Source organism: Colius striatus, chromosome 5, assembly GCF_028858725.1.
Source record: "Colius striatus isolate bColStr4 chromosome 5, bColStr4.1.hap1, whole genome shotgun sequence".
Classification (NCBI taxonomy): domain Eukaryota; kingdom Metazoa; phylum Chordata; class Aves; order Coliiformes; family Coliidae; genus Colius; species Colius striatus.
The window spans coordinates 6466449-6482906 of record NC_084763.1 but is presented as its reverse complement, the minus strand read 5'-3'; the positions used below and the strand labels follow the sequence as shown (position 1 = coordinate 6482906).

The following is a 16458-nucleotide window of genomic DNA, read 5'->3' as shown; positions in this document are numbered from 1 at the left end:
GCCAGAACTGCTCCAAGGGAGCAATGGCAAAGTCCATCACATCAAATTCTTTGGGGCTGTACAGGGAGAGGTTTCACCAGACTTTGCTGCCATCTCATCAATTATACTGATATTTCTATGGCACTTGTAAATTACATTTGTAATGAACTTCTACTCAACAAAAGACTTATTAACATAATTGCAGCTTAACAAAGCACCATTCCCTACCGTAGCATCTGTAAGTGATTATCTACTGCTCCTCATCTGTCACACCCAAAGTGAAAACATGACAGACTAAATGATCCTTTCAACAGTTTAAGTGTTGTACTTTGTATTTACAACAAACTTGGAGCTTGTTCCTGGCCAGTTGCTTTTATTGAGTTAGTGCAGTTCCACTGACACTGTGACCAACTCAGTCATTGGCAATCACATGAACGTTCACCAAAGTGAAACTGTTTGGTTCTACTACATGTGCTCGGAAACAAAGGTAACTCACAACTTTATCTTGCACAGTTAAAAGGAAGCTAAAATTTCATTTAGTTAGGCTTGAGTAAATTGAGAGAAGTTACAAGACATCAAACATTATCTTTCCTAATAAATTCAACAGTAATTGGGTTGTATCACTGATACATGCCCGATATGTTCCTACATCATTATTCCTCTGTCAATAATGCAAAAAAGTATTATGGGCAGCTTCAACTGTTCTGAACTAAACTTCATATTTATCAAATATTACTGTTTTGTCACTTTAGAACAGTAATAGCCAGATTAGAAATAATCTATGACATTGCCACATCATACACTATTTGTCTCTTAATACGACAGTTTATTAAATCTTCTTCAACTATTCTTAAAAATACAATGTAGAACTTCACATGTATACCTGTAATGTCAGCTATTGAAGACACAAGCCTAAATCATTGCTCTCCCTGCCTGTGAGCACACACACCATTTTCATCTCACTATTCTTCATCAGAAACAAGCCCTTTCTCTCTTCCACACTTCGACACAACCAATTTTTCGTTGGAGAGGGGTCAGACTTCAGGGAAACAATCAAACAGGAAGGGGCATGAGCATAATTGTGACTGAGCATAATTGTGAAGGCAAAAAGAGCCAGAGACAGAGGTTATCATTCTTTTCAAGATCTTTTATTGCATGAGAAAACTTTCTCTTTTTTCCTGAAAGTAACTCGTTGTTCTTAAGACACTGTAAATCAAAAACTGTTCTTGAAAACCCATCTTCCCTTAACATAGATTTTAGTGAATCACAGCATGTAGCACAACAGATTTGTCATAACCATTGGGAACCAGATCTTCAGAAAACTGGTTACACAAAAGTTAGAAATGTAGATGTCATTAACTTCTAAATTTGGTGTAATATATGAAGAAAGACTTGATTACTTAAACACTTCCTCACTTTACACTTGGCTTATCATCAAGTTTTTCCTCAGTATTTAACAAGTAGCATTTTCCCACCTATTTCATCAACTCTTTTCAATTACCTACTATCACATAAAAGTTTTTTCCATTGAGATGCAATATACATCTCATAGAATCATCAGTTTAAGCCAACTGTCTTACATAAGCATCAATTCATTTCATTCTCAGAAAACAAATATACCAAACATGTAAGATCCAAATTTCTTATAACGCTTACATCAGTTTCTGAAATTCTGCAGAACTGATCCTTTAGTCTGGGGAGCCACCAGTTTTCCACTCTTTTTCTTGTCTCCAACCCATAGCTCTTCTCCCATTTCCCCGTCTCACTGTAAATAGTTCTGACACAAGCAGGAGCCAGTCTGCTCTGGCATTGTGGTAATCCCAGGAAACCATGTAGTTGCCTCTTCAAAGATGAGGAACAAGTGACAACTCTCTGACAAATTGACTGCATTCTTAGGGTCATGATATCTGAAAAAGACAAAAATAGGTATTTCAGTCCACCATATATAACAGGAACTCAGTGGTCATTATGATTATACAGAAACTTGATTTCCATCACTTGGCTATTTTCCATGGTACTTGCATTTACTCCCATGTACCAGTACAGGCTGGGGAATGAACTCTTAAAGTATAGTACAGGGGAAAGGGACCTGGGGGTCCTGGTAGGCAGCAGGATGAGCATGAGCCAGCAATGTGCCCTCATGGCCAAGAAGGCCAATGGCATCCTGGGGTGTATTAGCAGGGCTGTGGACAATAGGTCGAGAGAGGTTCTCCTCTGCCTCTACTCTGCCCTTGTGAGACCGCAGTTGGAATATTGCATCCAATTCTGGGCCTCTCAGTCCCAGAAGGACAGGGAGCTGCTGGAGAGAGTTCAGTGCAGGGTCACAAAGATGATGAAGGGAGTGGAACATCTCCCTTGTGATGAAAGGCTGAGGGAGCTGGGGCTCTTCAGCTTGGAGGAGACTGAGGGGTGACCTCATTAATGGTTACAAATACATAAAGGGTGGGTGTCAGGAGGATGGAGCCAGGCTGTGCTCAGTGATGGCCAATGATAGGACAAGGGGCAAAAAGTATGAACTGGAACAGAAGAGGTTCCAAAGAAACACAAGGAAGAATTTCTTCCCTGTTCAGGTGAGGGAGCACTGGAAGGGGCTGTCCAGATGGGTTGTGGAGTCTCCTTCTCTGGAGATATTCAAATCCACCTGGATGAGTTCCTGTGTGCCCTACTCTAGGTGACCCTGCTCTGGCACGGGGATTGCACTGGATGATCTTTCGAGGTCCCTTCCAGCCCTTGAGATTCTGTGATTCTGTGAATCATAAAGGCATTTCTTTTCTATGTAGAACTAAGTGTGGCCCTTGCACAGAACAAAACCATTAGGTTAGATTTGTTCTCTAATAAGATACAATTTTTGCACTCAAGTCTCCCATAAAAGTGTGATCACTCAACTGCAGGTTCAAGCAGCTCAGCTGCCTGAAGAGAGGAAGCTGGCTAACAAGGGTGTTAGCAAAAATTTAGAATGAAATAGGGAGAAGTGTAAGTTGGATGAAATTATCCTGTAAAACTACTGCATTTGTCACCACTGAAAAGAGATGGGGGAGGATGGCTATAATTAGTAGATTTCGACTAGCTATTCTAAACTGACTATTTTCGTAAGGGCTTCCTCCTCAGCATAGTTTCCTGCAGAAGCTGTATGAGAAACTTAGACTCTTCAGACAAGATATAATTTAACAAGTCAGGCAGGTAAAGCTCTCTTTCAACTAAAAATTCAGTTAAAAGAACTCCTCACGTGGCTAAAATAAAGCCACTCAGAAGTGAGAGAGATCAAAGAGTCCATGTGTTCAGGCTGAGTCTCAATAGCACATTTACCAATTGTACTTCCCACAGTAGGAAATGTGGCAGTTAAAAAACCCTGCTCTGAGATTTCTTCCTCATCTTCACTCCTAATTCATGGGGTTTGGTGGGTTGGTTTTTTTAAATGCAGATGCATACCAGTTATTTGGGTGATGTCTAACTTCTCCCCCTCCATATTGCCAAGGACACTTTAGTACTGCACTGTTTGGTTTATTTTCATGAGTTATTTCCTTATTAGTTTTGTCTTCTACTATTTCCATTTATTTTACCAAAGAAAGGCACATTTCCTTATAACAAGCCACTGTCACCATTGTCCATGTACAAACTACATATTTTAAAACACAACAGTTATATGAATGCAAATCCTTCATGAAAAGGAGACCAAAAACACACAAGCTAAACTCTGCACCTCCAGTCCACATGAACAGGGGTCAGAGAAGCAGATACGAGTGGGAAAGGGGTCACAGCCCAGGTCACACAGCATTAGAGCAAAGCTCATTTAAACATACAGATGTCCAGGATGAGACATAGAGCTACAGACTCCTACCTGCTCCCAGACCCACTCATGCATGAAGTGTGATGATCAGCAAGCCACATGTTGGGTCAAGCAAGGTCATGAAGCTTAGTCTTATGACCAGAATTAACTACCACTGAAATTGAACAGATCCACAGCTGCCCACCACTCCATACTACACCTTCAAAGAACCAACCTTCTCTTTAAAGTACAAGGAAGGCACGAACCCAACACTCACATGCTGGTTCCAAGCCATACTAAACCATATTAAACCACTCATGCTTCTTTGTTATGAGATGTTAGTAAACCAAGTATGTAGCCTCAACAAAACTCAACCACAGCCAAAAGCCCTGTACATCTCACACAGCCACTCACTAACCAGTTGGATTTCAAGGTGTTCCATTCCCTGTCACAGAAGAATGTGCCACAATCATGACTAGCAAGTTGCACCTTGGTCTTCTGTCTTCTAGCCCTTGTACTGACAGAATAAAATATCCTCAAAGAGCACTGATGTGCAAAAGCCTAATTAATTTGGACCACCCCACCAGCTATCATTCTCACCCTATTTGTCCTCCCATCCCTGCAATCCTGCCCATAACAGACAAGACTGACACACTTGAGGAAAACCAAATGCCAAACAGGTGGCAAACTAAGTGGTTTGGCCTTTCCAGGCTTGCCTGCATGGGACTTGGACGAGAAGCACATGGTCCCTCCCTGCCTCAGCTAAGGGCAGCACAGTGTGGGGCTGCGATGCAGCAGGTTACCAACCAAAAGTGCTCAATGCAGGCAGCTGTGCCAAGAAGGGAGAAAGGGCTGGACGCACAGGATCGAAGCTGGAGGTCTTGCTCTGGAAGGAGCATAAGCACATGGAAGAGGAGATTGTCACGGTATTGACGGTACTGAAAGTGACCTGCTAATGGCCAGCACATTCACAGAATCACAGAATGGCAGGAGTTGGAAGGGACCTCTACAGATCATCTAGTCCAACTCCCCTGCTAAAGCAGGTCCTCAGGTCACTCAGGAACATGTCCAGAGGGGTTTTGAAGACTCTCACCCTCCCTGGGCAGCCTGTGCCAGGGCTCCCTCACCTCAACAGTGAAATAGTTTTTTCTTATGTTTAAGTGGAACTTTTTGTGTTCCAGCTTCATCCCACCACCCCTTGTCCTGTTGCTAGCTACTATAGAAAAGAGGGATGTCCCAACCTCCTGACATCCACCCTTTAGATATTTAGAAATGTTAATATGATCCCCCTCAGTCTCCTCTTCTCCAGACTAAACAGCCCCAGTTCCCGCAGCCTTTCCTTGTATGAAAGATGTTCCAATCCCCTGATCATCTTGCTGGCCCTGCCCTGGACTCTCTCCAGCACTTCCCTGTCCCTCTTGAGCTGAGGAGCCCAGAACTGGACACAGGAGTCCAGATGAGGCCTCACCAGGGCAGAGCAGAGGGGGAGCAGAACCTCCCTTGACCTGCTGCCCACACTCTTCTTGATGCCATGGCCAATGGCCTTCTCGGCTGCAAGGGCACATGTTATGTATCGGCAGGCTGGCTAGTTCCTTTTGTCTCCCCGCGCCTCAAACTTTAACTAAAGAAAAGCAGAACAAGCCAAAGATGCCCCTACACTATTTTCTCCCTGCAGTTTGTGAGGTACAGGCCCATGGGGCCCGCTCGCTGTTGGAGAAGCAGCACAGAAGCAGGCAGGGAGGGAAAGAGCAAGTGGGACAGCAGTGACGCCGGGCCAGGAGGGCGGCTCGGGGAGGGGTGCCGCGGGACACCGAACACCGCGGGTCGGGCTCGAGGAACGGCGCGGGGAGGCGCGGTGGCGGAGGCAAAGACCGCCGGGGGTGGCCGTGACACGGAGCGGGCGGGCAGAGCCGGCGGGCTGAAGGGGGACGATCCCGCGCTCGCGTCCCACGCGCGGCGACCGTTACCTGCGCGCGGGAGCCCGGCGCCGCGCCTCACGCGGCCTCAGCCGCCGCCTGCCGGCCTGGGCGCCGCCATCTTGGGCTCGGTAGGGCGCATGCGCGGCGGCGGGGCGGCTGCGCGTCACCCGCCTCAGCGCTCCCGTTGCTAGCGGCAGGTGTAGCGGCTGCTGCCGGGTGCGCTCGGGAAAGCTGCCGTCCCAAACACGCTGCATTTTGTGCCAACGGTGAGCCTACCGTGCGCTGACAGTGTGCTGCTGCTTCACGGAAATGCCTCATAGTGCTTTCAAAATCACGGGGGGAAACAAAATCGCTGCCTCAGACAAAACCCCAGCGTGTGTGGTAACACTAATCTCTCCTGACTCCTCTGAATGACCAGAACTTAGATCTCACTAAAAAAACCCCTTCAAAAATTAGCAACTACACTCCTGAAGGGACTTTAAATCCTTGCTTAACGTGAAGACCCCAGGAGGTGTCATTTCAGGACAGCCCATCATCAATAGCTGGTCAGAAGATGAAAGCTTGCTTCCTCTTGTACTAGCAACAGTGACGGGAAGATCATTTTCTGAACCCAGTAGGGTGCTGTAGGTGTTGGCTACCTGACACAAGGAAAGTAAAGCAGCTTCTGTAGAAACCTTTGGAGAAAATGAAAAGGTAATTGCAATGAAATCCAAGAGCCACTGCGAAAGCAAGGTTTTATTTCCATGAATGCCTCTTCCCAGAAAAGTTTTGACAGTCTGGTATTAAATCTTGCATTTCAGCCCATTGCTATGTTTCCTGTATGACTGACTTTGAAGGCTATTGAAAGTATCAAAAGTGTGTAAATCATGCTGAATTTCTAAAATGCTTGTCTCTTCTGTTGCAAGAACCACTTTAGAACCTCTGTGCGTGACTAAAGGTGGGCAGACAAAGAATTTAACCTTCATGTACCATTGAGAGATGTTAAAGATCTCTCAGATGATTTTCCAAGGATGTCAGACCAAGTTGGGTTGAGTGATGTACATGAATTTCCTGGAACTTACATTTACCTTAAAAACCCCTTTTCAGCATTAACCATGCCAACAGTCAATGAAAACGTGACAGGAGCTGGGATTGCATCTCTGTGTAAGTTGCAGTGTTTGATTGATACAGCTCGCCCCCACAGCGTTATACAGCCACTGTGTGAAGTGACCTTAGGGATAGGTTTCAGTAGCATTTTGTCTTCAATACTTTCATTTCCCTTCTGCAATTATTTTGCAAGAAACAGATTCTAAACCAGTGCCAATACTTTTTTTTTTTTTGCTGATGTCATTTTGACTAATGAAAAGAAAAACCCAAACCAGAAGTCAATAAAGACAATCTAGAGCAGTGTAATTAATTCTACCTCTGGCTGGAAAACAACGTCTTACCCTGTGCAGCTCAGAGCTGGTTTTAATTACCGCAAGTAGCTTGTAGTAGCCTCCGAGGAACGAGAAATACATCTTGTTTGTTTGTTTGTGCCCTATTGCTGATGACAACTGTTGTTTCTTTTATTTTAAAACATTTTTCTTCACTGTTGTCTTTCCAGCAGAGTTCAAGCCAACACGTTCTGGTTTAGCAATGCAATGCCTAAACTGAACCTTTTTGTACTCTACTGATCGAGGCTTCTTTTATGACTAAAAATAAGTATTTACCAAGTATAAGCTTTCTTCCTGGGTGTGTGTACCCATCAAGGATGCTTAAATTATAGCCTTTTCACTGCAAAAATAAAATGAGAGCACCTCTGATTCTTACTGTGTTTATAAACTAGTACATTTTCACCAGGACTGCATGCATAAATTTAATTTGCTCTCCTCTTGTTGGCAACTTTGGTCCAACAGACCTGCCCATCCTAAATCTTTCTCTGGGCTGCCCTGCAAGTTCCTGGGCTGATGGGCAGGGCATTTTGTGGTGTTGGGGCCCAGCAAGTGCAGTCCACAGCTGAGACCCTTCCCCAGGATAAACAAGAGCCCATGAGAAGCTGGAACATGTTTTCACCTCAAAGGATGTTTTTTCTCACGCTGGCCCTTGACCCCTGCACAATCCTGATTCTTGGGGAGCCACTTTGAGGTTTGTGTTCCTGCTTACTCCCTGTGCTCAGCAGGGACTATTGCCTGCCAGAGAGAGACAGTGTGATAGGCAAGCAGCGTATCCAATCCCTGATGGGCTTGTTGAGATGATGATGTTACATTTAGTTTTCATTGGTATGGCATGCTCTGGTGTGTGATCCCTGCTGGATTCAGCTCAGGAACTTGAGAGTTTCCCACTTCCAAGGGGAAGGGACCTGATGTGGAAGAGCTGGCCATCCTTGCTTGCAAATGGAAAGCTCTTTACTTTGCAGGTGGGATAGCCTTTACCTCAACCAGGGACAACACAGTAGAGGTCAGAGTGGAGAAGGTGGCAAAATAATGAGAAAAATGTAGTTATAATTAATGAAAACATTCTGAAAGCCCAACCAGTGCCTCAAAGTTTTAGTTATGATTTTTTAAAATACATTTCAGTCTCTGGACTATTGAAGTACTTAAACATACTGACCTATATTTCTCAAGGCCTGCCATCAAGGTTACAGCAGATGGAGTAGCCAGACCTTTGTCTTGTCTTTTTAATCCATTCACTTCACTCAAATATTGCTTTCTCATCCTGAAAATCAGCTTATGTATTTCATAGGCATGAGGCTGAGTCTAATCTGTTTAGATTAATACTAAATTAATTGTGCTCTTAAATGCTTCCAAGGAAGTTAGATGGATGTTGTACACAAGTGCAGGCCTGATGTACCTTGGGAGCACATGAGGCTTGGGCCCATGGGGACTCTGCAGCACTTCTCTGTTTGCCATGTTATGCCATGACTCAATCTGGGCTTGGCTCAGAGATAGCTTGTGATATGGATGAAACGGGCACTGCCTTTCTGGTTTATAAATGGGTGGAAACAGAGTAATTTACCAAGTGTTGGCCACTTTGCACACACTATTTACAAAAAGTAAATGGAGAAAAAAATCATAAGCAAAGAACATTGTTTCCTGTTAGGCCTTACATTCTCTTGGGAGGACTTGCTGCTGTGATTTTGATTAGCTGCTCGTAAAACCAAGCCAAGCACATTCAACACAGGTTTGGATCGTGTGTTAGTTCATGACATGTAGAAGACGGCTTCTGTCAAGGTATTGCTGGGAACTTACTCTGAGCATGTACTGAACTCCTAATTTGGGGTGCTATCTGGATTCTGATAGCAAGGAGGGCAGCCAGTATTGGATGAAGCTGAACAAGATTACAGAAATTAAAACTAGGTAAGATAAAACTGAAACCAACCAGAAGCACACTCTGAAAGAAAAAAGAGCAAAGCTATTTTGAATACCATGAAGATCAAAAACAATGCAGATATACATTGGTATTTGGCATTTGGGCTTGCTGATTGGCTTATTCATGTTAGGAGTACTAGTGAGTTGCCTGTCTATTAAGCACTAATTGTTTGGCATACTGGTTTTAAAACCACTAAGATCCCATGTCAGCAGTAAGTCCCAGAAATGACAATGAATGTCCCATGGTGTGAAGAGGACACCCAAAAGCACACCACAGCTTTCCTCCAAATCTGATACAGATTTTTCTCTGTGATCTCATCCAAGCCTGCTAACCTCCCAGAGATATCTTCCTCATCCAGCAATGGGAGGTCAGATTTTCCTCTCTGCTGTGCTCTGTGTGTGTGTGTGCATGAGTGGCAGGTTGGCCAGGCTGTGAAAGGAAGTAATTCACAAATAGAAGCAGAGTTGCAGAAAGGAAGGTAATGACAAACAGAAGCAGAGTTGCAGGAAATGACCAGGGGCAATTACACTCTTTTATAAAAGAGAGAAAGTGTGAGATATTGATGTAAATTACAGAGATCTTAGAGGCCACTGTGCCTCTGCGTTGTTCTTTAATTTCTACATTCAAGAGTGTCCAGATGAGCCAGGGGCTTAAGCCAAAATATCAATAAACCCCACAAATAGTGGGGTGTCTTGTAATGGGATGAATACAAGAGATCCTCAGGCTTTTCCAAACAGACCTACCCCACTCCCCTGTGATCCCCACTTTCCCCACGTGGGTTTTGCTTGTTAACCTGGGCTGTTTGCTCAGTCTCTTTTCATTATAGGAAATTAATGACATAATGACATTTGTATTTGCCTTAATAATACAAACCTTTGTAATGAATTGTTTCCCTTAAGATGGGTATTCCTCTGCTTTCTATTTTTGACTTCAGACTACTTTGTTTGTATAGTGTTTTTGTTAACCAACACAAAGCCTGGAGATGATGAAGTAGTTGAGTAATTCATTAGTTCCCATATGAGGAATGTGCAGAAGTGCTCCAGTTGTCTGTCACTGAAACAGACATACTTCCCAGACTACTGTACAACTATCATTTTGCCTTTGCTGATAGCTACCGGAATTGATGCTTGTGTTCTCTGGCATTGCTTTTTTGCCCCTATATCAACCCCAGACTAGTATTTTTCCAGCTTACTACAAATAAAGGATTAAAAACAGTGCTTGGAATACAAAGTAATTTTTGTTGCCTGTGTAATTCAAATCCCAGTCCCATTTCATGGGCTTTTTTCCCCCCTCATTAAACTCCTTGAGAACAGCTTTTGCATCTGAGTTTCATTTTGGCTTTGTTTACATGTACTTGTCTTTAGTGGTTTTGCTTAACACAAGGTCAGATAAAAAAATGCAAGTGATTAGATGGCAGGGATGAGAAGGGTAGCACTTGAGATTATAAAAAAGGCAAGAATAGACTAAATTAAAAATATAAAATAACCTCTGAAGGTTATGTCCACCATCTGAGCCTAGATCTCAAAGTGAAGAGTTCTAAGTGACTCCAGAAAGAGCAATGGAAGCCTTATTTTTACACTTGATTTTATTTGAAAAGCACTCCAATATTGTGGTAATGCAAGAATAAACTATTGAGACAGATGGGAGAGGTACAGTTATACCTTTGGGGCAGGAAGGAGTTGGGATGGAGCTGAACCTGCTCATAACAGGACTGACATAGCTCAGTTGATGGCAGCAGCTGCCAAGGACATGCTTTGATGAAACAGCGAGTTCTTGCCATCCAAACAAAACCAGATATGTCATTGCTTGGTTTTGCAAAATGAAGAAGTTACACAATGCTTCAGTGGAAGAAGAGATCAGATAAATAAGAAGTCAACAACCTCCCCTCCACCCTTCCAGAGGTCTGCACTTGGTGACTGGGATGACCCTGCTTGACTGGAAAATCCATGAACCCGTGCCTGTCTCTGTACCAAAACCTAAACTATGGAATGATGGCATGGCATGGCCATGTAGGTGTTGGCCTTTGAATATGAGGGAAGAAAGCAACTTTAGCAGAAACCTTTGGTGAAAATGAAAGATAATTGCAAAGAGTTAAAGGAGCCACTGAAAAAGCAAGTTTTTAGTTCCACAATTGCCTGTTTTTCCAGAAAAGATTTGATGTTATAAAAGCTGCCACTCATTTTTGTCTTTGTAGCTGAAATTACAGGACAAGATGTCACTGAGAAAGTGGAGGAGCTTTCTTTTGCATAGAAGATGTTTGTTTCTAAAAAAGAAAATGTATTTTGAATGTGAAATAGTTGTATCTCAACAATGTAAGACTTTTTATGTCAGTGCAACTTTTAACAGCTGAGAGTGTGGCTCATTTTAGATTCTGTTGCCATGAACAAACTCAACAGTACCAAGTTATATTCTGGAATTCAAGGCAAGTTCTGCTTCTAGCTATGCAGACCCACAGGGATGTTGAGGTGACCTGTCTCTGTGTCCTGTCTTTGTGTCCTACCTGAGAAGTACAGGGTTGCTTCAGTAGTCGAATTTCACTTTTTCTTTAGTTTAGCTTGAACTTGTGAAAAGCAATTTGCATGAAGTGAACAAAATACTAAACCAATGTTCAGATACTCTGTATGTACAGCCCATATCATCAGATTCCTACTTTTGATTCATCTAAAGGTGCTTTTGGATGTATTTTTTTCCTGTTAATATTCCCAAGTCTAAGCAGAGCATGACATTATTGCATTTTTTACTTGTTTTGCAAACCCAATATGTTAACTGTTAACCTTATGCTCATTTAAATATTCTTTTCTACTCTTTAACATGCAAAAGCCCACTAGAGGAGTTAAGATTAGAAGGTAAATTGACACCTAAAATCCCCAGCCCACATTGGCGCTGCCTTTACGTGAATGCAACACGAAGATTTCTTAAGGCCTGTCCAGGGTTTATAGCAGCAGTTCCTGGGCTGGAGGTCATGCTGAGACTCACAGCACACTGAGAAGCAGTAACACTGCCTGTGCAAGTGGTGCTACATTCCTACATCCAGTGCTACCTTCCTACATCCAGTGTCACAAACGTACATTAGTGTACTGAGAGCGTTCCATAACCTGGAGCGATGCTGACGAAGAGCATAGAGTGATGTCTCCTAAACATCTTCCTAATGCAATGGAGTTTTAGGGAGTTTCTGTGTGCTGAGGGAGCCTGGAGCTAGAAGACAACACAGACACTGGGTGCACACATGTGATGGGAGATCACATGCTGTTGTAAAGCCTACGAGTTACCAAATTGCAGGTGGGAAATCAAATGTCAGTGCTTTCCTGATAGAAGTCTACCAAGTGACTGTAGTACAGCTTAGTATTAAATGAAAGTATTAATGTTTTAGGGAAGAAGGAGAATCCTTTGTGTGGCATCTTGTTTTGTGTTTTAAAGTTGTAGCAAGTCTTTGTAAAACGCTGGTGTGAGAAGCCACCATGTGGTGTGTACTTGTTGGTGCTCGTTGTTTTCCCAAGAGAAGCCAGGAGGCCAAAGCTGTGTGGTAAATAGAGCTTATTAGATATTTAGCTTGATGGCTAAACCCTACTTTCTGGTCTGAATTTAACTGAGAGTGCTTTTTCTTCCAGTTTCCTGGATATCACATGGCTAAAACTGACCGCCAGGGCTTGTGAACCGTTAGTCATGACATTTCTGTTGTGAAGGGTGTTGGCATCTTCATCACTACAGATTCCTTTTCTATTTCCCTTCTTTTCCCCCTCAAATTGGGAGCAGCAACAGATTTTCCTGACCTGGAATCAAGCAAGTAATAGTCCAGGATTTTCTGGATCACAAAGGTCAAGACATAGAGAAAGAAGTAAAGGGGTTTTCTTACATAAAGCCCTCTATTTAGGTGCTGAGAAGGGGTAGCATAATCCACCATGCCTCAGAAACATGGATGCTTTCCCCAACCCTGGCAGTAGGCTAGGGGATGAGCTCACGTTAGTTATTTCACATTTGGGTTTCAAATAGTTCCCTGATCTAATTTTTAAGAGCTTCCCCATATCCAGTGACTTACAGCTAAAGAGTTGAGGGTCTGTAGAGCAAGAGAATGAACCACTCTAAATTTCAGAGCTTTCCTTGAGTCCACAGGAACACATGAATGCCTTTACCAGACAGGGATTTGCAAAAGCAGTCTAGACTTTGTAAATAAAGTTGTTATCAGTATTAGGTCTCAGCTGAAGTAATTTATTGGAAAACACTGAATACAGAGCAAGGGGGAAAAGAAAAGATTCTCAGATGTGACAGGATTTCCATTATGCTTTGATCTTTGGTATAGGAACTAGTGTATGAATCCAAATGCCAGCCAGTCTCTTTCTGAAATCTGCTTTCTCACAAAGTTATGCATGTAATGATAAATTTGCTTTTTCCCAAATTGGCAGCTTTTCTGTCCCATTGTTCCCTCACCTCCTCATTGAGCTGCTGCAGCCAAAACCTTTCTCCTCTTAAACCATTTTGACAACTCTCTCCTTCTGATGTTTATGATTAAAAAATACAAGAAGATGTCACCTTACAACAGAAGAGGCTCCCCTGTGAGTTGTCTTCTACAGCTACAAGCCAGCAGTGATGGTTTCTTCCCCCAAAATTACAACTAGATGAGGCAGACCAAAGGAAGCAGGGGTAATGATTTTTCTACTCTCAAATCTGAAACTGTGAGAGGATTTACAAGGTTTGTGCAGAGGATGTAAGAGGTACATCTCAAAACTGAACCCAGATTCGCTAACATCCAACCCTGGCTACAACCGTATGGGTATCTCCACTGTTTCTTTTGTGACTGTCAACACAGGGGTGTAAATCCCAGCAAGCAGTGAGAGAACTCAGAGGTGCTCAGCCCTGTGCTGCCTTCAGTGGGAAGGTGGCACTGGACCTGCTCTAGGCCAGCTCTGGTTCAACTTCCACCACCCCCAAGCTCTGCTACCTGCCTGCGTCAGCCACCCTCTCCTGTTTCTCATATGTCTCTAATCCACCAAACACACATGTGGGAGTATCTAAATTAAAAATAGCAACCCAGAAAAGAATTCTGTGCAGTAGGAGAACTGATTTGCAGCTGAATTATTCATCCTCACATCTCTCTCTCCTCCCAGGACGATAGTAGCAGAGCGGCACAGGTGTGGCCTGGCTCAGGAATTGGTGATACCATGGAGAGACAACAACCCCAAGGGTGTCTGTCCCTTCAGTCTCTTGCCAGCAAGCCAGGTTGCCCAGTGGTCATGAGTTCAGTTGTTTCTTTATACCAACTGCCACATGAAAACACCTTAAACACACCTCCCCATCCCCTCTACATCACCTCCCTCATTAGCCAATAACTGGACTAACGCAGCTCGGCTCTTAAAAGCCAAAACAACTGAATTAGTCCAACCTTTTAAAACATTATCAAAACATTGATAACACCAAACCTTGCTGAAGAAACAAAACAAAAAAAAAACCCTGTTCCCATACTTTTATTGGCCAGGCCTGAGCTGGGGCACTTTGGTGGGTTGCCAGGATGTGAAATTGCAATTTGCAAGAGACCGTGAGTGATTTTCCCCCATGTATCTGCAGGAGTGGCCCTTGGTTTTAATCAGCACTCTGGTAGCTGTGATTGCAGCACATGTTACAGAAATTGTTGGCACTCAATTGTCACTTTTTTTGCATGGAAATTTCATAAATAACACTTTTGTTTCTACAGAGAATTGTTCAATTACCAGAGCAACCATAAAAACATCAGAAGTCAGAACATCTTGAGATATGAAAGAGGGACAAAAAAATATAGGCTTACTTTAAAGTAGTCTTCATGGTTCCTAGCTGGCATCTGGCTTCCTTGGTGTGGTGTCCTGCCTGGAGTCCTGTGTCTAGTTCTGGGTTTCCCAGCTCAAGAGGGACAGGGAAGTGCTGGAGAGAGTCCAGCACAGGGCCACCAAGATGATCAGGCGACTGGAGCATCTTCCTTATGAGGAATGGCTGCGGGAACTGGGGCTGTTTAGTCAGGAGGAGACTGAGGGGAGATCTCATTAACCTCATCTCAATAGTGGATGTCAGGAGGTTGGGACATCACTTTTTTCTGTTGTATCCAATTACAGGACAAGGGGTGATGGGATGAAGCTGGAACACAAAAAGTCCTGTTAAAACATAAGAAAAAAGTCTTTCCCTGTCAAGGTGAGGGAGCCCTGGCACAGGCTGCCCCTGTGGGAGGGTGTGGAGGCTCCTTCTCTGGACGTCTTCAAGAATCACCTGGACATGTTCCTGTGTGACCTGATCTAGGTGGGTCCTGCTTTGGCAGGGGGGTTGGACTGGATGATCTGTAAAGATCCCTTCCAACTCCTATCATTCAGTGATTCTGTGATTCTGTGTTAAAAGTTCATATTGCACAGAACACAGCTCAGCCCCAGATTTCCCTGGACAATTCCCTTGTCTGCATGCTTCTCTCCAGCAGCTCTCCTATCTGTGGGACAACAGCCTGGTGTCACTTGTCACCAGCTCACTGACAATCCAGCTGTGGCTGCTTTGGAGGTATGCTGGTGTCTGAGCAGGCTAATCTTCCTCCACAAAACTGCAATCACTTCATTGTGAATTACAGCACATTGTGGTTCTCAGAAATGCATGGAAGGTTGGAAGAGCCTGACTTTGATGCCACAGGCATTTAAAAAGGAAGATAGCAATGGCTGCAGTAGCACCCTACTCTTGCTCGTGATCCAGCACGTGTTTCCAGCTTCCACCGCAGCCCGAGGCCTTGCACAGGCGCAGGAGGATACCCAGGCTGGCTTTGGATGTTCGCCAAAGCGACCAAGGGACTGAAATGACCAAGAGAAATGAGAAGACACTCAGCATCTGTAAATCAGGAACCATCCAAGGAAGCACTTACTACTCAGATAGAAATGCTACAGTCTCTCTCTTAAGTTTCTGACCTACTTCTGCAGCTCAGAGACAGAAGTCTTCTGCAGCTCTGTGATATAGGAGACTGTGCCAGACATCATTCTGGGCGCTTGTCTCAGGGCTTCAGCTTTGCTTTCTTCTACTATTTGGCATTCAGTATCATCATCACTTCACTGCAGAGACTTGTTTCTTCCCAGTGGGAGCTGTTGGGAGCAGGTTTGCTACTCATACACACCCAGGCATTAGCCGAGGCTCGGGCACATCCAGAGTACAGACAGAAAGAACCAATCCAGCTCTCTATTGCTTTGGCTAAATTTTGTATCACTTTGTCTTTAGCTGATAAATCTCAGCTGGGAGGCAGCTGTTCACTAACCACTGAAATGGGGCCAATTTCTCCAAAAAGGGCCATTCAGTGGCAGCCTTGCTGCTTTCTGTGTTCATGCATATCTTCCATACGCTTCATTTTTGCAGCTAAATGTTATCTCCGTGTGAAGATTTGCTGAACAGTGAAAGATAAAGCAAGCTGGAGAGAGGAGAAGAGAGACAGGGAATGCTATTTGCGTGTTGTCAAGAGAGCACCAGATTTTACTGTTA

General features: G+C 43.8%; 1 protein-coding gene across 1 annotated transcript in view; it reads right to left on the bottom strand.

The window, feature by feature from the left end:
- LARS2 (leucyl-tRNA synthetase 2, mitochondrial) overlaps positions 1-5794 on the bottom strand; it is an 89376-nt gene extending 83582 nt beyond the window's left edge. The window contains exons 1-2 of the mRNA XM_061996494.1: positions 5713-5794; positions 1636-1886 (exon numbers count right to left, since the gene is read on the bottom strand). Of these exons, the coding sequence (XP_061852478.1) occupies positions 1636-1881 (246 nt within the window). The 5' untranslated portion in view covers positions 1882-1886; positions 5713-5794. The remainder of the gene's footprint in view (positions 1-1635; positions 1887-5712) is intronic.
- Between the last annotated feature and the right edge of the window lie 10664 nt (positions 5795-16458).